The sequence below is a fragment of the Epinephelus lanceolatus genome, chromosome 12, assembly GCF_041903045.1.
Source record: "Epinephelus lanceolatus isolate andai-2023 chromosome 12, ASM4190304v1, whole genome shotgun sequence".
NCBI classification, from domain to species: domain Eukaryota; kingdom Metazoa; phylum Chordata; class Actinopteri; order Perciformes; family Serranidae; genus Epinephelus; species Epinephelus lanceolatus.
In genome coordinates this window covers 45,150,187-45,177,309 of record NC_135745.1, presented here as the reverse complement: position 1 = coordinate 45,177,309, position 27,123 = coordinate 45,150,187, and the positions used below count along the sequence as shown (strand labels likewise).

Here is a 27,123-nt window from a genome sequence, read left to right as displayed (position 1 = left end):
TTTGACAGATAAAGTCAGTGAGTCACACAGGAGTGTGTTTGTTTATTTGTTCGTGCTACAGATGTGATAATTTTATATTTTACACATTAAATGAACCCTTCAGCAGGTGGAACTCAAAAGCAATCTCATCATTTATTTATTCTGATGAAACAATATCTTTTGTTGTGTTGAAAGCTGTTAAGTTTCATTGAGTTTTTAATGATTGATCGATTATAAATGTATTGATGAGTTTTTGTGACTTTATTAAAACATTTCAATCATGAAGCAGAACACACATATACACATTTTTATTTAATTATTACAGATGATATGAGTGTGTAACTGATCGGTAATTAATCAATATCTGATCAGCAGACTGCAGCTGCTTCCATCCACCACATGCTAATATTAGCTTTACATTAGCATCCCTCTTCATTCAGTCTACCAACAGCAGTTACCATGCCGACAGTGATGATGATGAAGATGGAGACTGAGCTAGTCTCCAGGACATTCAGATCAGTGCTGACGATCAATAACTGAGTCAGACTGTGATCAGATCTGCAGCGTTCATCCTTCAGCAGCTGAGGGTTCTAAGGAGAACTCGGTGCTCACTGAGTTGACGCCTGATGACCTCAGAGTTTCTTTTTCCTCCATCTGAAGGTCACCTGTAACGCTCTGTCATCGCTTCGTTCGTCATCTGCTGGAACCAGAAAACAGAGAAGAGGAACCGGCTGCTGCAGAGATGGATCCAGAACCTACACATACAGAAAGGTTCTTAAATGGTTCTACTGCTCAGAGTTTAAGTAAAAGTTTTTCAAGTTTATCTGTTAAGATCTCCATCAAAGCACAGCTCGTGTTCCTGCTGATGTAGAACCCTTCAATGTAGTACGGATTCGAGAGCAAAGAAAGGTTCTGTGGTTTTGTGCAGAGAAATGCTGATCTCAGTGACAGGGTTCTTCAGTTCAGATGTTACGGTGAAGACGTGTTGTAGTAGAAGCTGACTGCAGAACACCAGGAACAGAACTTTCTCTGCTTTGGAGTGAAAGTTATCCATTAAATAAAAGTGGGTTCTGTTGGTCAGGGTAGGTTCTAGATTTGTTACTGTAGGACACTTAGACACTGTGTGTTCTGTGAATGACTGAGAAACCTGCTCTGGAACAAAATGTTTAACGTCAGGAGATTTGTAAAGTTTAGAAATGATTAAGAACTTGATGTCAGGGTTCTGTGAGTGTGGAACAGAGGGGTCGGGTGGTTTAAATCTTTCTTCCTAATGACGGTTTTAGAAGTCTGCTGTTCTAGAACCTGATAATGGAGTGAACGCTTTTGAGGGTTCTACAACAGTTTCATTCTAGAACATTTCTGTGTAGAGTTCCTCTGTGCAACAGTTCATAAGGTCAGAGCTGAGTGAAGGTTCAAGAACTATGAACAAGGTTTGACGTTATTAGCAGAATGGTGAGTGCAGAACTCCAGAGAACTCTCAATAAGCAAAGTTCTAGACGTATTTGAAAGGGTCAGATGGGGTACAGAATGATGAGAGAACCCAGACATCCAACAGAATGCTTGAGAACATTACAGGGTGAAGGTTTGGTGTTTATTCTGGGAGTCAGTGAGGAGGTTCTAGACCTTCAGACAGACGGTACTTCAGAGAATGTGACATCGACGGGTCCGTATTTGGGTGTTCAGCCATCCGCCTGAAGGTTCTAGAAGGGCATTCCTCCAGAGATCTGGCGGGCCACCTGCTCATCCTGGCTCTCCTCCTTGTCCTTCCTCTCCTGGTTCCAGTCCTTCAGACCCTCCGGCAGCGTCGTGTCCTCGTCCACGCTTCCGGTTCCCTCCACAAACTCCTCATAGGTCGACTTCTCAGCAAACGGACGTTTGCCCAGCAGCTCCACCATGTCGCTCTTATCCAGAACCTCCTTCTCCAGCAGCCTCAGCGCCACCTGCAGGAACACAAAGAACATTGTGAGAACTCTGTATGAAGCATAATGTTTTAAAGTTCTACACTGGAACGATTGTAGAGTTCTCCACACAGGAATGTTCAAGAACTCAAAGACAGGGTCCTATAGGGAAGGACTTCATGAGAAAGGGATTTGTTGCTCAGGTAGAGGAAAATCAGAAGGGGAACACTGTAGAAACATGAGTGAGCGGGGAACTAAGTAAAGGTTTTCGGCAGAACTCAACAGTAACATCTCTTTCCAGAAATGTTCTGAAACTCAGTGTGAAAGCTCAAGCAGGTTCTACAGGCTCTTTTCCACCGTAGAGTTCTCTAAGTAAGAACTGGTTCTATTAATTATGTAGGTATGATGTAGACTGTAGAACACCAGATGGAGAACATCCCAGAAATGTGTGTGTTCTGTGAATGACCCAGAACCCTGCATTCGAAGATTTGTTGAGTCTCGGCACAGAAATGTTGTAGAACTCAGTTTCAGGGTTCTGCGAGTCAGTGTCAGGTTAATCTGTTGTAACAGTGGAACACAAAAGAGTAGATGCAGAAGGTCCTATAAGTATGTGCGTGCTAAGAAACTGAACCCTGCTTGTCTCGGTTCCACCACTATTCTCTTCTCTCACATGTATCTACAACCTGGTCTGGAACAAAGAACACTGTGAGAACCCGTCAGAGGTTCTTACAGGTGAGCTAAATCAGTGGTACCTTCTCCACCTCAGCCTTCTTGTCGCTCAGCAGGTGGTGGGTTCTCTGGTGCGCCTCGGTGATGAGGGTTCTGACCTCGGTGTCGATGAGACGAGCCGTGGCTTCGCTGTACGGTTTCTCCAGAACCATCTCACCCTGTCGCGGCAGGTCGAAGGACACCTGACCCACCTTCGCGTTCATCCCGAACTGAACAATCTGCCGCAGAACACACACACATAAAAACACAACAGAACGTTTCATCGGCGTCAGAACCCTCAGCTCTCAGGTGTCCGACCGCTGATGAACCTGCTTCCTGTTTCCTTTTTGCTCTGTGTTTAATCACACCGAGCTGAATGATGTGTGAGCAGCTGCTGCTCTGTGTGACCTGTGTGACCTCTGACCTGTGCGTAGGCGCTGTGTGACCTGTGTGACCTGTGTGACCTCTGACCTGTGCGTAGGCGCTGTGTGACCTGTGTGACCTTTGACCTGTGCGTAGGCGCTGTGTGTGACCTGTGTGACCTCTGACCTGTGCGTAGGCGCTGTGTGACCTGTGTGACCTCTGACCTGTGCGTAGGCATTGTGTGTGACGTGTGTGACCTCTGACCTGTGCGTAGGCGCTGTGTGTGACCTGTGTGACCTCTGACCTGTGCGTAGGCGCTGTGTGACCTCTGATCTGTGCGTAGGCATTGTGTGTGACGTGTGTGACCTCTGACCTGTGCGTAGGTGCTGTGTGTGACCTGTGTGACCTCTGACCTGTGCGTAGGCGCTGTGTGTGACCTGTGTGACCTCTGACCTGTGCGTAGGCGCTGTGTGTGACCTGTGTGACCTCTGACCTGTGCGCAGGCGCTGTGTGTGACCTGTGTGACCTCTGACCTGTGCGCAGGCGCTCTGTGTGACCTGTGTGACCTCTGATCTGTGCGTAGGCGCTGTGTGACCTGTGCGTAGGCGCTGTGTGTGACCTGTGTGACCTCTGACCTGTGCGTAGGTGCTGTGTGTGACCTGTGTGACCTCTGACCTGTGCGCAGGCGCTGTGTGTGACCTGTGTGACCTCTGACCTGTGCGCAGGCGCTGTGTGTGACCTGTGTGACCTCTGACCTGTGCGTAGGCGCTGTGTGTGACCTGTGTGACCTCTGACCTGTGCGTAGGTGCTGTGTGTGACCTGTGTGACCTCTGACCTGTGCGCAGGCGCTGTGTGTGACCTGTGTGACCTCTGACCTGTGCGCAGGCGCTGTGTGTGACCTGTGTGACCTCTGACCTGTGCGTAGGCATTGTGTGTGACCTGTGTGACCTCTGACCTGTGCGTAGGCGCTGTGTGACCTGTGTGACCTGTGTGACCTCTGACCTGTGCGTAGGCGCTGTGTGACCTGTGTGACCTTTGACCTGTGCGTAGGCGCTGTGTGTGACCTGTGTGACCTCTGACCTGTGCGTAGGCGCTGTGTGTGACCTGTGTGACCTCTGACCTGTGCGTAGGCGCTGTGTGTGACCTGTGTGACCTCTGACCTGTGCGTAGGCGCTGTGTGACCTGTGTGACCTCTGACCTGTGCGTAGGCGCTGTGTGACCTGTGTGACCTCTGACCTGTGCGTAGGCGCTGTGTGTGACCTGTGTGACCTCTGACCTGTGCGTAGGCGCTGTGTGACCTGTGTGACCTCTGACCTGTGCGTAGGCGCTGTGTGACCTCTGATCTGTGCGTAGGCATTGTGTGTGACGTGTGTGACCTCTGACCTGTGCGTAGGTGCTGTGTGTGACCTGTGTGACCTCTGACCTGTGCGTAGGCGCTGTGTGTGACCTGTGTGACCTCTGACCTGTGCGTAGGCGCTGTGTGTGACCTGTGTGACCTCTGACCTGTGCGCAGGCGCTGTGTGTGACCTGTGTGACCTCTGACCTGTGCGCAGGCGCTGTGTGACCTGTGTGACCTCTGATCTGTGCGTAGGCGCTGTGTGACCTGTGCGTAGGCGCTGTGTGACCTGTGCGTAGGCGCTGTGTGTGACCTGTGTGACCTCTGACCTGTGCGCAGGTGCTGTGTGTGACCTGTGTGACCTCTGACCTGTGCGTAGGCGCTGTGTGTGACCTGTGTGACCTCTGACCTGTGCGCAGGCGCTGTGTGTGACCTGTGTGACCTCTGACCTGTGCGCAGGCGCTGTGTGTGACCTGTGTGACCTCTGACCTGTGCGTAGGCATTGTGTGTGACGTGTGTGACCTCTGACCTGTGCGTAGGTGCTGTGTGACCTCTGACCTGTGCGTAGGCGCTCTGTGTGACCTGTGTGACCTCTGATCTGTGCGTAGGTGCTGTGTGACCTGTGACCTGTGCGTAGGCGCTGTGTGACCTGTGACCTGTGCGTAGGTGCTGTGTGTGACCTGTGTGACCTGTGACCTGTGCGTAGGTGCTGTGTGTGACCTGTGACCTGTGCGTAGGCGCTGTGTGTGACCTGTGACCTGTGCATAGGCGCTGTGTGTGACCTGTGTGACCTCTGACCTGTGCATAGGCGCTGTGTGTGACCTGTGTGACCTCTGACCTGTGCGTAGGCGCTCTGTGTGACCTGTGTGACCTCTGACCTGTGCGTAGGCGCTCTGTGTGACCTTGCGGAGGTCGTCCTGAGCTCCAGTGGTGATGCGTCCGAAGAAGATCTCCTCGGACACTCGGCCTCCGAGGGTCATGCACATGCGGTCCATCAGCTGCTCTCTGGTGTACAGGTACTGCTCTTTGGGCAGGTACTGAGCGTAACCCAGGCCCTTCCCTCTGGGGATGATGGACACCTGCACAGGTAACAACAACAACGATAACATGAAAGCATCATGGGAGCTGGCGCTCCTGAAGCTAACTCCACTTCCTGCCTGTCACAGCGTGGAGAACGTAAACAGAGTCGGAGGTCCTGATGAGTTTTTATTTAACTTCATGTTGACTGTTAAAATCAAGGATCAACTACGACTCCCAGGGTGCATTTCACTGACAAACATCTGCTTTACATCTGTCTCCCCCTCCTCTGCAGCAACAGCAGCAGCAGCAGCAGCAGCTGAGGCTCATGGGTACTGTAGTGTTTGTAAACATGAGCCTGAATGATGCTGACATCATCAGGAGGTCTGTTAAAGAAAGGTGTGAACTCAGAGTCAGTCTGACAGTAAGGTGACCTTTAGCAGAGGGTCGGCGTGCTCCAGGAACCACCCGGCAACAGCGTGACCAGCCTCGTGATACGCCACCGTCTTCTTCTCTTCCGGCTGCAGGACCTGAGTCTTCTTCTCCAGACCTGCAACACAGACACGTTCAAATAGCAACAGCCGCCGGCAGCCAATAAGATCTCTTCATCTCAGTGACATCACACGTGTCTGACCTCCGATCACTCTCTCGATGGCCTGCTCAAAGTGTTTCTGGTTGATGGCGTCTGAAAGGTGGCGAGCGGCGATTAGAGCTGCCTCATTACAGACGTTAGCGATGTCTGCGCCTATCAGACAGAGAGCAGGGAGAAGTGAGGCAGACTGAACTTCCTGCTGTCTGACGGAGAGAAGGTCACACAGGTGTATTTACCTGAGAATCCAGGTGTGAGCGCCGCCATCTTCTTGGCCAGAGCGTCTTTGTCCAGCTCGCTGTCCAGCTTCAGAGGACGCAGGTGGACTTTAAAGATGGACGCTCGACCTTTGATGTCAGGAGGACCTGAGACAGTGGCGGCAGGTTCACTGGTTATTATCAAAATAACAACAAAACATCATCATAACAAGATTATTGATCACTGATTCTGTGTTTACGGATCAGAAAATCAGCTGCTGTCAATCATCAACTGTCCAACTGATTCATTAAATGTCTGAAGGTTTTATCATGTGATGATGTCATAATATTAATGAGTTTGAAGGTTTAAAAACTCAATCATCATTTTCTTTTTGAAATCAACAGCTTCATGATCTCGTCCCTGATCGTCAGTGATTGTTCCTGATCGTCAGTGATCATCAGTGATTGTCCCTGATCGTCAGTGATTGTCCCTGATCGTCAGTGATTGTCCCTGATCGTCAGTGATTGTTCCTGATCGTCAGTGATCATCAGTGATTGTCCCTGATCGTCAGTGATTGTCCCTGATCGTCAGTGATTGTCCCTGATCGTCAGTGATTGTCCCTGATCGTCAGTGATTGTCCCTGATCGTCAGTGATTGTCAGTGATCGTCCCTGATCATCAGTGATTGTCCCTGATCGTCAGTGATTGTCCCTGATCGTCAGTGATTGTCAGTGATCGTCCCTGATCGTCAGTGATTGTCCCTGATCGTCAGTGATCGTCAGTGATTGTCCCTGATCGTCAGTGATCGTCCCAGATCGTCAGTGATTGTCAGTGATTGTCCCTGATCGTCAGTGATTGTCCCTGATCGTCAGTGATCGTCCCTGATCGTCAGTGATTGTCCCTGATCGTCAGTGATTGTCCCTGATCGTCAGTGATCGTCAGTGATTGTCCCTGATCGTCAGTGATTGTCAGTGATCGTCCCTGATCGTCAGTGATTGTCCCTGATCGTCAGTGATCATCAGTGATTGTCCCTGATCGTCAGTGATTGTCAGTGATTGTCCCTGATCGTCAGTGATTGTCCCTGATCGTCAGTGATCGTCAGTGATCGTCCCTGATCATCAGTGATCGTCAGTGATCGTCCCTGATCGTCAGTGATCGTCCCTGATCGTCAGTGATCGTCCCTGATCGTCAGTGATTGTCAGTGATTGTCCCTGATCATCAGTGATCGTCAGTGATCGTCCCTGATCATCAGTGATCGTCAGTGATCGTCCCTGATCATCAGTGATCGTCAGTGATTGTCCCTGATCGTCAGTGATCGTCAGTGATCGTCCCTGATCATCAGTGATCATCAGTGATCGTCCCTGATCGTCAGTGATCGTCCCTGATCGTCAGTGATTGTCAGTGATTGTCCCTGATCGTCAGTGATTGTCCCTGATCATCAGTGATCATCAGTGATCGTCCCTGATCATCAGTGATCATCAGTGATCGTCAGTGATCGTCCCTGATCGTCAGTGATCGTCAGTGATCGTCCCTGATCATCAGTGATCGTCCCTGATCATCAGTGATCGTCCCTGATCATCACTGACAGGATCAAAATTAGTGATTCAGACCAATCTTCATTTCAGTGACCTGATATCGATTCATAAAGTCAAGATCGACCGTTTAATAAACACTTTTTATCCTCCTCTCTTCATCTACTCTCCTCTCTTCTTCTGACGTACTGACAGGAAACAGGAAGTAGTTTCTCACCGATGTAGATCTGTCTGTCGAAGCGTCCAGGTCTCATCAGAGCCGGGTCCAGGATGTCCGGCCGGTTGGTTCCTGCGAGAACCACAACGTTGGTTGCCGTGTTGAACCCTGAGAGCACAGAAACAGCTACTTTAGATTTTCCCTTAAAATCACATGACTAGACCAGTCTAACAATGTCATCATTAACGATGTCATCATTAATGATGACATCGTTAATGATGTCATCATTAATGATGTCATCGTTAATGATGTCATCATTAATGATGACATCGTTCGGGGGTTTAACAAGTGAATTAAAGAGCTGTTAAGTGTTGAGGTATGTGTGTATATAATCTGCAGGACACAGAAAGAATCCCTTAATTTAGACCTGACACAAGGACTCCATTGTTTTCAATTAAGGTAAAAGTTAAGGGATATTTTCGGGTGTTTGCCTCTTAAAACCTCTTAACAATCCATGAATTGATCCCTTATTTGGGCTGAAGCCCTGAACTTGGTCTAAATTAGAGCCCATTGTTTGAGGATGTTGGACACTGCGGATCAGAGTGCTCTGAGATTTGTCACAAACTGGACAGTACTGACTCGTCACTGACTCATCACTGACTCGTCACTGACTCGTCACTGACTCATCACTGACTTGTCATTGACTCATCACTGACTCGTCACTGACTTGTCACTGTACTTTGTATTCCAGGATTGGCTGGCCCTCACTGATTATGTGAAGGCTCAGTCACTGGTACCCGTTTAAAGCCATGCTAGGCGTGCTCCCTTCTTATATCTGCTCTTTGATTGTTCAGAGAGCTGGTGGCTATTAGCTAGTAGTGGCAGCTATAGCTTGAGATCACAAGATGTTGTCCTATTGTCTGTACCAAGTGTAAGGACTGAACTGGGAAAAAAGCCTTCAAGTGCTCGGCTCCTCTTACCTGAAACGGCCTTCAAAAGGACTTGAATCTTGGGAGCCTTATCCCGCTGCCTGATTTTAAAGTTCTGATAACCTCAATGATAAATACATCGGTTGGTTCTTGTCATTGTCTGTAGGTATTTTAATGTTGTCACTGGTACTGGATTATTTGTTGTGTTGTGTCTCGTCTGTAACTTTTCATGCTGCTGCTGTTTGGGCCAGGTCTCCCTTGAAAATGAGACCATTGATCTCAATGGACTGACCTGGTAAAATAAAATAAAATAAAAAAGAGGGTGACCTGTGACCTTCATGGAGCCCTTCAAATATTCTTCACATGTACATTTTCAAGTTTAAAGACAAACTGATCTGCATTAAAGTCATGTTCAGGGTCTGACGACGATGATGATGATGATGATGTATTCACAGGTGTGTGTGTGTGTGTGTGTGTGTGTGTGTGTGTGTGTGTGTGTAAAGGGACAGTTCAGCCCAAAATCAAACACACATATTTGGCCCTCAGCTGTGGAGCAGTTTATGACAGACGCAGCACTTCCTCTCTGATACAACAGAACGACGTGACCCCACACTAACGTTTCGTTCACTGAAGGTGACCCACAGAGCTCGCTGTGAGCAGTTTGATATCTACTGAACCGACTGTAACGCTACAGCTCAGCTGAGGAGGACGCCCTTAATGAACATGTTCTAACCGACGCTCTCTTTATTCGATGGACTTTAATCTTTTTTGTTTGTTTGTTCCGTTTTATTTGGTTTGATTTTTTAATATTTTATTGTCTCATTGTTGTGAGTGTCTCATAAACTTTATGTATGTAAATTGTGTCGTTCATATTCTGCCACATTGCCGACCACCCTCAGTGATGACCAGTCTCAGTCGGGGGGGCAACCCTAGTTTTGGTCAATTATATCGTGAGTAAATACTTTTGAAACACACATGTTGTCTGTTTATTGTTGGACAGAAGTGACGTGGTGCCAACGTGTCACACACACCAACACTGGTCACAGCTGTTATTTGACTGATTAATCAGAGCTGCTAATGGATAGCTTGGTGTCATTTATGACACTGAATGAATGACTTCATTATGACTTTCCTTTGTCACAGGCTGCCGCCCCGAGAGGTGGTTTGATGTCAAATAAATCATATCATTAATAATTATATTTAATGATCAGCTATTTCTAACAGTCACTTAAACACCACATGTTCCTGACACATGATACCAGAGAGGAAGTGAACACCTGACCCCTCGACAGCTCACACTAAAATGATCTGTTTGGGTGAACTGTCCCTTTAAGAAGGCGCCTGGCTGTGTTTCCCACCGTCCATCTCCACCAGCAGCTGGTTCAGCGTGTTCTCCTGTTCGCTCTGTCCCCCAAAGTTTCCTCGTCCTCGTTTCCGTCCCACAGCGTCGATCTCGTCGATGAAGAGGATGCAGGGAGCGTTCTTCCTCGCCATGACAAACAGATCTCTGACCTGCACAGGAGGTGACATCACTCTGAGTTTAGAGGTGCTCATTGCGTTCCCTGAGGTCAAAGGTCACAGTGTATTTCAGGAACAAGTTTACGACCAAACAAACTGATCAATCAAATATGTCTCATTAATTTAACGAGCTGTTCGACTTCCTGTAGACGCAGCGTGACGATCAGTCCGCCCACAGTCACACAGAGTCTGAACATATCCTGTACGCTCACCATCGCAGGAGGGTTTGTTCATTTCTGTGTTTGTGAAATCAAATATTTTCTTGTGTTCTTTTTTAATGATTTTTGGGGAAAATGTGTCGCTGTCAGCTTATTTTGTTTCAGTAAACGTCCGACAGACGCCGCCGAGGAATAAAGAATCTGACTCTGAATTTATGTTCAAGTTGAACGTCAAACTAAATCTGGATGTTTTTTTCGTTTCGTCATCAATGACTGAAAGATATTTTTAACAACAGTTCAAAGAGTCGACACTAAAATGATCTTCAGATCTACTTCAGTTCATCAGTGACGCTTCTGAACAGACATTCAAACATTTTAAATTCAGGAGCTGCCCCTGCAGAGCTTCCTTAGACAGGAAGTCAGCAGAAACAGCTTCCTCTGTGTGTGTGTGTGTGTGTGTGTGTGTGTGCGAGTGTGTGTGTGTCTTCCTAACCCTGGCGGGGCCGACGCCCACAAACATCTCCAGGAACTCTGAGCCGTTGACGGTGATGAACGGTACGTTGGCCTCACCAGCCGTTGCTTTGGCCAGAAGAGTCTTTCCTGTTCCTGGAGGACCCGTCAAGATGGCTCCCTGTACACATCAACATCAACCATTAACTGCTGAATGCAACCCTCACCTCAGAGGTCCAGGTCCCCCCCCCCCCCACACCCTCACCTCAGAGGTCCAGGTCCCCCCCCCCCCACACCCTCACCTCAGAGGTCCAGGTCCCCCCCCCCCCCCACACCCTCACCTCAGAGGTCCAGGTCCCCCCTCACCTTGGGGATCTTGGCGCCCAGGTCTTGGTACTGTTTGGGGTTCTTGAGGAAGTTGACGAACTCCATGATCTCCAGCTTCGCCTCCTCGCAGCCCGCCACGTCTTTGAACTTCACATCAATCTCATCTTTTAGGATCTTAGCCGTTGTCTCGCTGACACTGAACAGTCCGCCCATTCCCCGGCCGGGACGCCCCGCCCCCGCCGGTCCCCGCCGCAGCATGAACAGCAGGAAGCCAATGATGAGCACAGTGGGGAGCATGCTCAGTAGGAAGGTGCTGAGGAGGGAAGAGGAACAATAGAGTAGAGACCTTCGGCTGTATAAACTGTAGCCGTGTGGTGGACGTGACGTCATTCCTCACCCGTCACTCTCGGTGGAATAAACCACCGGCAGTCTGTTCTCCCCCTCGATGCCGAGCTCGTACTGAGCTGTCTCCAGATTCCTCTCAAACGTGTCCACGCTGCCGATGTTGAACCACACGTACTGCTGAAAGAGACAGAGACACAGACTGAACCTCCTCCTTCACGCTCCACCTTCACCCAGCAGCCAGAACACGTAAATATGAAGCATGCGTCACTTCTCTGAGCAATCAGCTGGTGCGTTCTGACCTCTGACCCTATCGACACATCTGAATGTGCTCTACACAGTTTCTACACAACTTACGATGTCACCGCTCGGGCAGAGAAACACCAGAGCAGCTACTTCCTGCTGAGTGACGAGCAGCTGACTCCTCCAGACTGACCGGAGTGAAACACTCAGACTGAGACATATTAACATAGATCCTGTCTGTGGAAACAGACTCTGATGTTACAGTCTGAGGTTGAACAGATCCATGTTTTTAACATGGTTCGAGTAGACGTGACTCCGACCGTCAGACTGTGACAGGAGGATCTTGACGACCAGACAGATTATAGATTTTTTTTTTTTTTTTTTTTAAAGATATTTTTTGGGGCATTTTTGCCTTTAATTGAGAGGACAGTTAAGTGTGAGGGGGGAGAGAGAGAGGGAGTGACATGCAGCAAAGGCCCACAGGCTGGAGTCGAACCCGGGCTGCTGCAGCAATAGCCTTGTACATGGGACGCCTGCTCTATCCACTAAGCCACTGACACCCCACAGATTATAGATTTAGGCTGCGTTCACACCTGCCCTGTTTGGTTTGGTTCAGTCTGACTCAGATTAGTTTGCCCCCTCAGTGTGGTTGGTTTGTGCAGGTGTGAACACACCAAAACAACCAGACTGAGACCTTCTTGAAGAGGTGGTCTCAGTCCGGTTCCAAAGGAACTCTGGTGCGGTTGGTTTGTGGTGAGAAGGTGTTCCGACCTGGATGTGAAGCAACTGCAGTCACATGACACATTGTTTGGGTTAAACATGAGCATGTTACAGTCCTGGAGGATTATTAATGTGCACCTCCTCCTGTACTGCCTTAATATGCACATTCAGCACATCCAATGCATCAAAACATTGTTTTCTAGTTGGAGCCGCGCCTCGTTTTCAAACTGTATGGTTTGACTAAAATGAACAATGACAGCAATATAGTCCACGATGAGCAGCGCTAAAATCAACCTGCGTAGTTGTCCCTCCATTGTGACATTAGAAAGTGTCACATTTATCTTGCAAGTGTACTCTTCTTCAACGTTTGCTTTACTTCCTGGATTTTTCCCACATGGAAATTCTGACCAATTAAGAGCAGCTTTCTCACACAAGGCATTTGATCTGGTCCTCTTGTAAATGCTGCCGTGAGAACACGAACCAACTCTAGGTAATTATACAACTTTGGAACAACATGAGTCCCTGATTCAGACCAGAGGAGACCACTCTAGGGCTGACAGCAGCCTGAGGCCGGTGGTTTTAAACCTTTCTTTGCCCGAGGCTCACCTGTATTTATACCTGTGAGACTCTATAACATGTAACGCTCTTATCATCACGTAAATGCGGTTTTTATTACTCATGAAATATTCATGAACAAAATGATTCAAGAATTCATTTTTAACTTTTTAAAGTTACAGTACAGGCCAAAAGTTTGGACACATCTTCTCATTCAATGCATTTTCTTTATTTTCATGACTATTTACATTGTAGATTCTCACTGAAGGCATCAAAACTATGAATGAACACATGTGGAGTTATGTACTTAACAAAAAAAGGTGAAATAACTGAAAACATGTTTTATATTCTAGTTTCTTCAAAATAGCCACCCTTTGCTCTGATTACTGCTTTGCACACTCTTGGCATTCTCTCCATGAGCTTCAAGAGGTAGTCACCTGAAATGGTTTCCACTTCACAGGTGTGCCTTATCAGGGTTAATTAGTGGAATTTCTTGCTTTATCAATGGGGTTGGGACCATCAGTTGTGTTGTGCAGAAGTCAGGTTAATACACAGCCGACAGCCCTATTGGACAACTGTTAAAATTCATATTATGGCAAGAACCAATCAGCTAACTAAAGAAAAACCAGTGGCCATCATTACTTTAAGAAATGAAGGTCAGTCAGTCCGGAAAATTGCAAAAACTTTAAATGTGTCCCCAAGTGGAGTCGCAAAAACCATCAAGCGCTACAACGAAACTGGCACACATGAGGACCGACCCAGGAAAGGAAGACCAAGAGACACCTCTGCTTCTGAGGATAAGTTCATCTGAGTCACCAGCCTCAGAAATGGCAAGTTAACAGCAGCTCAGATCAGAGACCAGATGAATGCCACACAGAGTTCTAGCAGCAGACCCATCTCTAGAACAACTGTTAAGAGGAGACTGCGCCAATCAGGCCTTCATGGTCAAATAGCTGCTAGGAAACCACTGCTAAGGAGAGGCAACAAGCAGAAGAGATTTGTTTGGGCCAAGAAACACAAGGAATGGACATTAGACCAGTGGAAATCTGTGCTTTGGTCTGATGAGTCCAAATTTGAGATCTTTGGTTCCAACTGCCGTGTCTTTGTGAGACGCAGAAAAGGTGAACGGATGGATTCCACATGCCTGGTTCCCACTGTGAAGCATGGAGGAGGAGGTGTGATGGTGTGGGGGTGTTTTGCTGGTGACACTGTTGGGGATTTATTCAAAATTGAAGGCACACTGAACCAGCATGGCTACCACAGCATCCTGCAGCGACATGCCATCCCATCCGGTTTGCGTTTAGTTGGACGATCATTTATTTTTCAACAGGACAATGACCCCAAACACACCTCCAGGCTGTGTAAGGGCTATTTGACCAAGAAGGAGAGTGATGGAGTGCTGCGGCAGATGACCTGGCCTCCACAGTCACCGGACCTGAACCCAATCCAGATGGTTTGGGGTGAGCTGGACCGCAGAGTGAAGGCAAAGGGGCCAACAAGTGCTAAACACCTCTGGGAACTCCTTCAAGACTGTTGGAAAACCATTTCAGGTGACTACCTCTTGAAGCTCATGGAGAGAATGCCAAGAGTGTGCAAAGCAGTAATCAGAGCAAAGGGTGGCTATTTTGAAGAAACTAGAATATAAAACATGTTTTCAGTTATTTCACCTTTTTTTGTTAAGTACATAACTCCACATGTGTTCATTCATAGTTTTGATGCCTTCAGTGAGAATCTACAATGTAAATAGTCATGAAAATAAAGAAAATGCATTGAATGAGAAGGTGTGTCCAAACTTTTGGCCTGTACTGTACATCAAAGCGCCAATAACACGTCTATTTTAACAGTAAATCAGTAACACGTCTATTTTCACAGTAAATCATGTCAGATCATGTGACACGTCGTGTAATTCGCACCAACGGAGACAAACAGAATCCTGTGATGGTTTTTTAAATTAAATGGAAACAGCTGCACAACACACTGATACAGTCAATTAAAATCACTCTGAACTTTCCGTACAGGCCCAAATATTCTAACACTGCAGTAACAATGTGCGGTCATCAGAATTTCACAGCACACCATCACCATCAGACAAAAATGGATTTTGTTGCTCTTTTTAACCTTTAAAAACTGTGGTAAGTCTGTTTTTATCAGCGGTCCCCTGCCAACCGGCTTCAGCCGGCTACTCTCCCTCAATTCATGGGTCCAGGCTGCCTGTAGCACCTATGGTTTCACTTTTATCGACAATTTTAACTTATTTTGGAACCGGTCCTCTTTTTACAGGGCTGACGGGCTTCACCCGAGCAGGCTGGGCAGCCGCATGTTAGCGGCTAACATTCAGCACGCTGTTCAGTGTGCCCCATGTGACTGACGTACATTGGAAGCACACGCCCCCTGCTTTCCTCTTTGGTTCATCCCCAACCCACTCCCACTCCCACATCCACATCCATCCCAGTCAGAATCTCAAACAGATTTAACAGAACAACTTCACTATGGATCAACAGCAACCCCAAAAACTTAGTTCCTCTCACACCTGCTCCACACTCACCACATTGTGATGATGAGCACATGTTCGGCACGAACATTAACCTGGCCGTGCTGAACGCTCTCTTTTAAGTAAAACTTTTATCATAAATGACCTGATTTTAGATAACAAGTTGGACAGTATTCTTTTAACAGAGACATGGCTTGACACTGACACACCAGTTGTTCTCACCGAGGCCTGCCCAGCACATTTTAATTTTTTATTTTCTACTAGGGAGGTAAAAGAGGAGGCGGAACTGCTTCAGTCACTAAAAATTCGCTGCACTCTACTGAAGTTTCTTTTAACAGCTACTCATCATTTGAGTATCATGCCTTTGTTTTTAGCAGTCCTCATATTCTTCGTATCACAGTGTACAGACCACCCCACCATTCCACCTCCTTTATCACTGATTTTTCCAAACTATTAACCATAATACACACTACCTATAACAGAATTTTAATAACTGGTGATTTTAATTCACATGTTGATAATACCTCTGATACAATGTCCAGAGAATTTTTAAACCTTTTAACCTGCATGGATTTTAAACAGCACGTCACACAGCCGACTCACAACAGAGGACACACCCTGGACCTGGTCATAACCTATGGCCTGTCCACTGGTGTGTCCTCTGTTGTTGACCTGGCTGTGTCCGACCACTACTGTGTGTATTTTAACATCACCAGTTTTAGCCATCAGGAGGCCCCGGTGAGAACAGTGAGGAAACGCTACCTAACTTCTGAAGTGGCTGCAAATTTTATCCAGATTTTACAGAGCACTCCCGCTGAAATTTTACCTGCACCCTGTGATTTTATTGTGGACAATTTTAACAGTAAATTGAAGTCAACACTTGACTCAGTGGCTCCACTTTTAACCAAAACAATTAGAATAAAACCTACACCCCCGTGGAGAAATGATAATATCAAAAGACTGAAAAGAAAATGCAGGAGTACAGAGAGGAGGTGGAGAAAAACAAAACTGACAGTTCATTATGAAATATTACGTGAACAACTCAAATTCTACAATAAAACAGTCAAACAGGCAAGAATATCCCACTTTTCAAAACTCATTTCTGATCATAAAAACAACCCTAAATTCCTTTTCTCCACCTTCGATCTTTTAACCAGCACCAATTTTAATAAACCATCCAACATATCAACAGATGCCCTCTGCGAGGACTTTGCAGACCACTTCAGAAGTAAAATCGATGACATCAGATCCAGTCTTTTATACCAACAGAATGTAAATTTTAACACACATGAAAAGTTGCTTTTACCTGAGGAAACACTGGAGAGTTTTGTCCTGGTTGATGTGAGGACACTTGGTTGAGTTTTCTCCCAGGTAAACCCAACAACCTGCCTTTTAGATCCAATTCCCACATCGCTTTTAAAAACATTTTATGGATTCTTTGAGGAACAGATTTTAAATATAGTGAATCACTCTCTTCAGACGGGTGTCTTCCCCGCTGCCTTCAAAATGGCGGTGGTGAAGCCCCTTCTGAAGAGAGTAATTTAGATCCCAACACTTTTAATAATTACCAACCTGTATCCAACTTACCGCTTTTAAACAAGATTTTAGAAAAACTGGGTTTTAACCAAGTAAATGATTTTTTAAAAAGAAACAATATTTTAGAGAAATATCAGTCTGGTTTTAGGATGAACCACAGTACCGAGACAGCCCTTTTAAAGATTTTAAATGGCATCAGGTTTAATGCAGATTCACAAAAACTCACAGTCTTGGTACTACTGGATCTAAGCGCCGCCTTTGATACAGTAGATCACCACATTTTATTAAACAGACTCAGAAACCTGGTGGGCCTCTCTGGTACTGTTCTTAACTGGTTCAGCTCTTATCTCACAGATCGTTGTTTCTTTGTAAGTATGGATACATGTTCCTCCAGAACGCATGAAATCATGTGTGGGGTGCCCCAAGGGTCAATTTTAGGTCCACTTCTTTTTCATCTCTACATGCTTCCTCTGGGGGACGTCATCAGGAGGCACGGCATCAGCTTCCACAGTTACGCAGATGACACACAGCTGTACATGGCCGTGTCTCCTGATGACACAGGGCCAATTGATGCCCTTTTTAACTGTATTTTAGATATCAAGTCATGGATGGCAGTGAATTTCCTGCAGCTCAACCAGGACAAAACAGAGGTTTTAGTTTTTGGTCCTGAAGGCAAGAGAGAGAAACTTTTACCAAAACTACAAGATTTTAAACCTTCACAATGTGTAAAGAACCTGGGCGTCATTTTTGACTCTGAGCTTAGTTTTATTCCACACATCAAAAATGTAACAAAGACAGGTTTTTATCATCTTAAGAATATAGCCAGAGTCCGCCCGTTTCTCTCTCAGGCTAACACGGAGGTGCTGATGTATGCTTTTATCTCTTATCGTTTAGACTATTGTAATGCCCTGCTCTCTGGTCTTCCCAAAAAGACCATCTCTAACCTGCAGCTACTCCAAAACTCAGCCGCACGAGTGCTGACGAGGACCAGAGGGCGGGCGCACATTACACCAGTTTTAAAATGGCTGCATTGGCTCCCCATGTGTTTCAGGATGGATTTTAAGGTTCTTTTATTAGTTTTTAAAGGTCTTAACGGTCTTGGGCCATCTTATTTATCTGACCTGCTTCTATCATATCAACCCTCGGTGATCCTGAGGTCCTCCGGCACCGGCCTTTTAATTGTTCCAAAAGTCAGAACAAAAACCCACGGGGAGGCTGCATTCAGCCATTATGGCCCTCACTTATGGAACAGCCTGCCGGAGAGCATCAGGACTGCAGAGACTGTTGATGTTTTTAAAAGGAGGCTCAAGACTCACCTTTTTAGTTTGGCTTTTAACTGATTTCTTCTACTCTTTTAATTCTTGTATTATATGTTATTTTTAATTTCTAATGCTTTTAAATGATTTATTTTTAAATCTTTATGCATTTTATTATTATTAAGTTTCTAAATCTTCATTTATTTATTTATTATTATTGGTATTATTTTAATCTTAAAATCTTAAATTTTTTCTAAATCCTTTTTAAGCATTTTATTATTATTTTATGTGTGTGTAGGTGTGTGTGTGTGTGTGTGTGTGTGTGTGTAGGTGTGCGTCTGTGTGTGTGTGTGTGTGTGTGTGTGCGTCTCTGTGTGTGTGTAGGTGTGCGTGTGCGTCTGTGTGTGTGTGTGTCATGATCACATTGTCGATCTAATATCTGAGGCTGTGCAAAAAGCTTTACCATCAAGCGCTGCAAGGTATAAAAACTTGAGAGTGTTGCCAGGTTGGTTTGACCTGGATTATGACATCTTTGCCAACATCCCCAGCACACCTGACATTGTTTTTGTTGATAGCTGCCACACGGAGGTCCTGATTTTGGAAGTAGGCTCTGTGTTTGACCTGTACATGGACAAGGCTTTCCATGACAAATATTCAAAATATCAACCATTACTCCAAATCATAACAAGTCTTGGTTACAAATGCAGATTCTCTGTACTCATATTTGGAAGCCTGGGCCATGTGTATAAATATACCACTAGTGGCCTGAACATTGCTGGCATATCTAAGTGCAGAGTAAAAAAGCTTGCTAAATGTTGCTCTGTTTCTGCTGTTATAGGCAGCTTGGCTGTATGGAGGAGAAGATGCTATGTATTTCCATGAGTGACCAGTACTGTCTTCTTGACCCCTTTTGTATTTGATTCCCTGCCATATTTAATGTAATTGGTGGAATCAAATAAAGAATTCAAATGTGTGTGTGTGCGTCTGTGTGTGTGTGTAGGTGTGCACACATTCTCAGGTCTTCCTCCTACATCCACCTCACTGTCCCTCCATCCCACCTGACCACCATGATGTCTACAGCCTTCAGCCTCCCACATCCTGTATGCAGAGTGTGATCTGCTCCCGCCAGCGACCCGTTACAGGGTCCCCATGAAAAACAAAAACAGGTAACTCAATCGATATAAGACCTCATTTATCAGAGTCAGATGTAGGGTCGGGGTATGAACTGCTCACACACACACACACACACACACACACACACATTACATGTTTGCACTGTTTTTTGCTGTGTTGTATTGTTGGTGTATTATGATGTGTCTAATGCAGTGACCTCTTGTCCAAGACACATTTCCTTCAGGACCAATAAAGTAATCAGTCAATCAGTCAATCAAAGCATCCATCCATCCATCCATCCATCCATCCATCCATCCATCCGTCCATCCATCCATCCATCCGTCCATCCATCCGTCCATCTGTCCGTCCACACATCCACCACTAACAATGAATTTTATTGATGTAAACTTGTTTTGCTGAATATTTATTTGTTGTTTTGTTATTCAACTTTATCATTTATTTGTTTATTTTATGTTAATTTATTTCTTATGTCGCTGACTCTTTTATCTGCTGATATTTTCTCTGTCTTTCCCTGTAAGGTGATCCTAAGTGACAAATAAAATGTCTTGTCAATAATAAACTGAGAGGAGCTCAGTGTTTGCAACCAGACTTTAAGACAAAATTAATCTGGAGATCAGAAAAACTCTCAGATCTTAACCTAAGAGTCTTTGGAGCAAAAACAAAAGTATTGCAGTTCAATTTGTGTTCAGTGTATAAAATAAGACTAGTGTTGATTCTGAGACTCACCCCGTCCACCGGCATCTTCCCAGGAGAGAAGACCACCTTGACGTAGCGCTTGTTGACCACCTCTAACCGGTCCACCTGATGGACACAAAGACAGGTTTTAACTCTGATTAACGTGCTGATTAACCCAGATTATCTTTTTTAATGTGATTCCGACTTTAACAGTTGGATAAACAAAATTTAAAAAAGGTGTGGATTAATGTGGCAGATTAGCCAATGTTACACAGAATCAGATTAAGATGTCAAATAAACTCAATTTAAAAAGAAATCTGATTATAACAGTCAGATTACAAAAAAAATAACTCAAATTAATGTAATCAGATTTATGGATTGGGGATATAGTCAGATTAATGTAATCAGATTAACACATTGAGGATATAGTCAGATTAATATAATCAGATTAACACATTGAGGATATAGTCAGATTAATGTAATCAGATTAACACATTGAGGATATAGTCAGATTAATATAATCAGATTAACACATTGAGGATATAGTCAGATTAATGTAATCAGATTAACACATTGGGGATATAGTCAGATTAATGTAATCAGATTAACACATTGAGGATATAATCAGATTAATATAATCAGATTAACACATTGGGGATATAGTCAGATTAATGTAATCAGATTAACACATTGAGGATATAGTCAGATTAATGTAATCAGATTAACACATTGAGGATATAGTCAGATTAATATAATCAGATTAACGGATTGGGGATATAGTCAGATTAATGTAATCAGATTAACACATTGGGGATATAGTCAGATTAATATAATCAGATTAACACATTGGGGATATAGTCAGATTAATGTAATCACATGAACACATTGAGGATATAGTCAGATTAATGTAATCAGATTAACAGATTGGAGATAAAGTGAGATTAATGTAATCAGATTAACACATTGAGGATATAGTCAGATTAATGTAATCAGATTAACACATTGAGGATATAGTCAGATTAATGTAATCAGATTAACACATTGAGGATATACTCAGATTAATTTAATCACATTAACACATTGAGGATATAGTCAGATTAATGTAATCAGATTAACGGATTGGGGATATAGTCAGAGTAATGTAATCAGATTAACGGATTGGGGATATAGTCAGATTAATGTAATCAGATTAACGGATTGGAGATATAGTCAGATTAATGTAATCAGATTAACGGATTGGAGATATAGGGAGATTAATGTAATCAGATTAACAGGTCAAGGTGAGCAGGTGAGGAAAGTGTTACAGGTGTTCTCCTCACCACTCCTTTGGACAGGTAGTTGTTGACAAAGTCCTTCCAGGTGACCTCTCGTCCTCCGTCCCTGAAGAAGAAGTAATAGGTGACGGTGGTCCAGAACGCAGCTCCGATCAGGAAGTACATCCGAAACTCTTTATCATCCCAGGGAATGTCCCCCTGAAAAAAAAAACACACCTGAGGTCAGAGCCACAAACACACACCTGTGTGACCAGGACCCTGTTTCAGAAATCAGGCTCAACAAACTCTGATCCTGCCCTCTGAAATAGGGCCCAGGTGAGGCCTGAGCAGCACCAACACATGAACACTGACCTTCTGCAGACGGCTGTACCAGTGGGACTCCTCCCTACGACCTCCTCGCTTTCCACCCCCTCCTCCTCCTGCTGATCCTCCTCCACCTCCTCCACCTGATGATCCTCCTCCACCTCCTCCACCTGATGATCCTCCTGCACCTGCTGATCCTCCTGCACCTCCTCCACCTGCTGACCTCCCAGAGGCTCTCTGAGCATTGGCAGGTTTGGCATCTGACAACAAACAATAATCTAACAATCAGGTAACAGACAGAAGATGTGACAGTAGATGACAGTAGATGATAGTAGATGTGACAGTAGATGTGACAGCAGATGACAGTAGATGATAGTAGATGTGACAGTAGATGTGACAGCAGATGACAGTAGATGATAGTAGATGTGACAGTAGATGTGACAGCAGATGACAGTAGATGATAGTAGATGTGACAGTAGATGTGACAGTAGATGACAGCAGATGACAGTAGATGATAGTAGATGTGACAGTAGATGTGACAGCAGATGACAGTAGATGATAGTAGATGTGACAGTAGATGTGACAGTAGATGACAGCAGATGACAGTAGATGATAGTAGATGTGACAGTAGATGTGACAGCAGATGACAGTAGATGATAGTAGATGTGACAGTAGATGTGACAGTAGATGACAGTAGATGATAGTAGATGTGACAGTAGATGTGACAGTAGATGTGACAGCAGATGACAGTAGATGTGACAGTAGATGTGACAGTAGATGACAGTAGATGTGACAGTAGATGACAGTAGATGTGACAGTAGATGTGACAGTAGATGACAGTAGATGACAGCAGATGACAGTAGATGATAGTAGATGTGACAGTAGATGTGACAGTAGATGATAGTAGATGTGACAGTAGATGTGACAGTAGATGACAGTAGATGTGACAGTAGATGTGACAGTAGATGACAGTAGATGTGACAGTAGATGTGACAGTAGATGACAGTAGATGATAGTAGATGTGACAGTAGATGTGACAGTAGATGACAGTAGATGTGACAGTAGATGTGACAGTAGATGACAGTAGATGTGACAGTAGATGTGACAGTAGATGACAGTAGATGATAGTAGATGTGACAGTAGATGTCTGTAGGTGACAGTAGATGACAGTAGATGTCAGTATGTGACAGTAGATGACAGTAGATGACAGTAGATGACAGTAGATGTGACAGTAGATGTCTGTAGGTGACAGTAGATGACAGTAGATGTCAGTATGTGACAGTAGATGACAGTAGATGACAGTAGATGACAGTAGATGTGACAGTAGATGACAGTAGATGTAACAGTAGATGACAGTAGATGACAGTAGATGACAGCAGATGACAGCAGATGACAGCAGATGACAGTAGATGTGACAGTAGATGTGACAGTAGATGACAATAGATGACGACAGTAGAGGACAGTAGAGGACAGTAGATGTAACAGTAGATGACAGTAGATGAGGACAGTAGAGGACAGTAGATATAACAGTAGATGACAGTAGAGGACAGTAGATATAACAGTAGATGACAGTAGAGGACAGTAGATGTGACAGTAGATGACAATAGATGACGACAGTAGAGGACAGTAGAGGACAGTAGATGTAACAGTAGATGACAGTAGATGAGGACAGTAGAGGACAGTAGATATAACAGTAGATGACAGTAGAGGACAGTAGATGTAACAGTAGATGACAGTAGATGAAGACAGTAGATGTCAGTAGATGACAGCAGATGACAGTAGATGTGACAGTAGATGACAGTAGAGGACAGTAGATGTGACAGCAGATGACAGTAGAGGACAGTAAATGACAGCAGATGACAGTAGAGGACAGTAGATGTGACATTAGATGACAGTAGAGGATAGTAGATGTGACAGCAGATGACAGTAGATGACAGTAGAGGAAAGTAGATGTGACAGTAGATGACAGCAGATGACAGTAGAGGAAAGTAGATGTGACAGTAGATGTGACAGTAGATGACAGTAGATGACAGTAGAGGAAAGTAGATGTGACAGTAGATGACAGCAGATGACAGTAGAGGAAAGTAGATGTGACAGTAGATGACAATAGATGACAACAGTAGAGGACAGTAGAGGACAGTAGATGTAACAGTAGATGACAGTAGATGAGGACAGTAGAGGACAGTAGATATAACAGTAGATGACAGTAGAGGACAGTAGATGTGACAGTAGATGACAATAGATGACGACAGTAGAGGACAGTAGAGGACAGTAGATGTAACAGTAGATGACAGTAGAGGACAGTAGATGTAACAGTAGATGACAGTAGATGAAGACAGTAGATGTCAGTAGATGACAGCAGATGACAGTAGATGTGACAGTAGATGACAGTAGAGGACAGTAGATGTGACAGCAGATGACAGTAGAGGACAGTAGATGTGACAGCAGATGACAGTAGAGGACAGTAAATGACAGCAGATGACAGTAGAGGACAGTAGATGTGACATTAGATGACAGTAGAGGATAGTAGATGTGACAGCAGATGACAGTAGATGACAGTAGAGGAAAGTAGATGTGACAGTAGATGACAGCAGATGACAGTAGAGGAAAGTAGATGTGACAGTAGATGTGACAGTAGATGACAGTAGATGACAGTAGATGTGACAGTAGATGTGACAGTAGATGACAGTAGATGACAGTAGAGGAAAGTAGATGTGACAGTAGATGACAGTAGATGTGACAGTAGATGACAGTAGATGACAGTAGATGTGACAGTAGATGTGACAGTAGATGACAGTAGATGACAGTAGAGGAAAGTAGATGTGACAGTAGATGACAGCAGATGACAGTAGAGGAAAGTAGATGTGACAGTAGATGTGACAGTAGATGACAGTAGATGACAGTAGAGGAAAGTAGAGGACAGCAGAGGACAGTAGATTTGTACCTTTGGTTTTTTCCTCAGCTTCAGTGTTTTTTGGATTTCTCTGATTTTCAGGAAAATATTTCTCAAAACCTGAAGAAGAAAAAAAAACAGGTCACTGAGCTGGACACGGACATGTCAGGACTTCTGTACTAATGAGGACCGTCTGAGCATTAAAGGAACAGTTCCACCACAGAATGAGCGTCTGTACATCAGTTACTTTCCAGCTGTGAAAATGTCATTTATGAAGAACCCTTGTTTTCATCTGGTGTCTCCACGGTGAACAGGGACGCCATGACACAGCTGCTGCAGGATCATTCATCCAGTCACATGATCACAGCCTCACGAACACAGGACCTCAAACATCATGATCTAGAACACTGCTTCCTGTGAGTCTTGCGCCCTGAGCGTGCACACACAGCTCACACGTGTGCAGTGTTCATATAGACGGCAGCGCTGCTGCTGTGATGACTGTATTAAAGCTGGCGCTCTGCTTAGTTACAGAGCTGAGCAGAGCACTGCATCATCATCATCATCATCAACACCCACCTGATAATATTTCACAATAAAAGCCTTGTGTTGACAAATGAAGAGGTTTTTGTTCATAGAAATTATGTAAGAGGGCTTTTATTTTGAAACACAAACAGGAAGTGTTGAGTTAAAAATGAATACTTATATGTCTTTCATGTCTGTGATGCAGACATTAAGATGGTCGTGAAAGATGGTATGATGTCGTCACGATTATCAAAGGAGCATTTTCAGTGTCGACTTCAGATAAAACTGAACGGACCGGTTGATTCCACGTGCTCTTGCTTTTATATGACTCTGAATAAAAACACAACCAGACACAGAATTTAAGGCGCAAACTGCCATTACAAAAATGGTCTCACGTTTTAATTAAAGAATTAAAATGTTTGTTTAACCCAAAGTGAGCGTCCTGTTCTCAGCCCTGTGAGCCTCATCCTGACTGATGATGTGATCGAACCCTGCCAACACAACCTCAGACGACACTGCGAGCATCAGGTGGACAAAACTGGCCAGACACCTGAGCAGCACCAGAGCGTCTGTCCACACAGGAAGACGTCCTCACCCAGTCCTCACACTCACACACACACACACACACACACACACACACACTCAGAGTCGTGTACCTTTAGGTGGTCTGGAACTGAGACTCCTGTACACTCCCAGCAGCTCATTCAGCAGGCTCCGCCCCCTTTCTACCTGTCCTGCCGTGGTCGAACACGTCACCTGACAGAAAGGGGAAGAAACATTGTTTACTGCATTGTATTATGTTTTTGTTTCATCATTATCATCATTATTATTATTTTATCATTTTCATTTTTACTTTCACTGAGTCACTGGGCTCAGTGTCAGTCTTGTTTTGGTCGGTGTTCAGGTGTTACGGGGGCCGGTGTCGGTCTTGTTTTGGTCAATGTTCAGGTGTTACGGGGGCCGGTGTCGGTCTTGTTTTGGTCTGTGTTCAGGTGTTACGAGGGTCTTGTTTTGGTCGGTGTTTCGGTGTCGGTTTTGTTTTGGTCAATGTTCAGGTGTTACGGGGGTCGGTGTCGGTCTTGTTTTGGTCTGTGTTCAGGTGTTACGGGGGTCTTGTTTTGGTCGGTGTTTCGGTGTCGGTCTTGTTTTGGTCAATGTTCAGGTGTTACGGGGGTCGGTGTCGGTCTTGTTTTGGTCTGTGTTCAGGTGTTACGGGGGTCGGTGTCGGTCTTGTTTTGGTCAATGTTCAGGTGTTACGGGGGTCGGTGTCGGTCTTGTTTTGGTCTGTGTTCAGGTGTTACGGGGGTCGGTGTCGGTCTTGTTTTGGTCAATGTTCAGGTGTTACGGGGGTCGGTGTCGGTCTTGTTTTGGTCTGTGTTCAGGTGTTACGAGGGTCTTGTTTTGGTCGGTGTTTCGGTGTCGGTCTTGTTTTGGTCAATGTTCAGGTGTTACGGGGGTCGGTGTCGGTCTTGTTTTGGTCAATGTTCAGGTGTTACGGGGGTCGGTGTCGGTCTTGTTTTGGTCTGTGTTCAGGTGTTACGGGGGTCTTGTTTTGGTCGGTGTTTCGGTGTCGGTCTTGTTTTGGTCAATGTTCAGCTGTTACGGGGGTCGGTGTCGGTCTTGTTTTGGTCTGTGTTCAGGTGTTACGAGGGTCTTGTTTTGGTCGGTGTTTCGGTGTCGGTCTTGTTTTGGTCAATGTTCAGGTGTTACGGGGGTCGGTGTCGGTCTTGTTTTGGTCGGTTTCCCGTTAGCAGTTAGCATGTTAGCATGATATCCACCTACCTGTCTGGCTGGAGCGCTGCTGGAGGGCAGCAGCAGCCGGAAGGTGTTCCTGCAGCCGGCTGACAGCCGCAGGTAGCGGTGGGCCATCCTCACACCGGACTCACACCGACACTAAGCGGCAGGAAAAGACGGTACCGGGCCCTAAACACGAGTCAAGTTCAAGATTTCTGTTCCGTAATCACACTGCGCCGCCATATTTACTGCAACCTCCTCCTCCTCCTTCTTCTTCTTCTGTTGTT

General features: G+C 45.2%; 1 protein-coding gene across 3 annotated transcripts; it reads right to left on the bottom strand.

Annotated features, from left to right (window-relative positions):
- Positions 1–220: 220 nt before the first annotated feature.
- On the bottom strand, positions 221–27,118 carry LOC117272091 (mitochondrial inner membrane m-AAA protease component AFG3L2-like). Of its 3 annotated transcripts, XM_078173479.1 has the most exons (18): positions 26,885–27,118; positions 25,759–25,858; positions 24,632–24,700; positions 21,903–21,947; positions 21,736–21,848; positions 21,430–21,582; positions 20,162–20,236; positions 11,556–11,680; positions 11,198–11,471; positions 10,875–11,012; positions 10,064–10,217; positions 7,837–7,944; positions 6,130–6,255; positions 5,936–6,046; positions 5,736–5,851; positions 5,163–5,363; positions 2,630–2,824; positions 221–1,919 (listed from the first exon to the last, which is right to left on the bottom strand). In XM_078173479.1, exons 1-18 carry the CDS (start codon positions 26,969–26,971, stop codon positions 1,680–1,682), a joined length of 2,430 nt encoding a protein of 809 aa, XP_078029605.1. In that variant the 5' UTR covers positions 26,972–27,118; the 3' UTR covers positions 221–1,679. The 3 variants fall into 3 exon arrangements, with proteins under 3 accessions (XP_078029605.1, XP_078029603.1, XP_078029604.1); XM_078173477.1 differs by having other exon boundaries at positions 21,736–21,947; XM_078173478.1 differs by having other exon boundaries at positions 11,556–11,677; positions 21,736–21,947.
- Between the last annotated feature and the right edge of the window lie 5 nt (positions 27,119–27,123).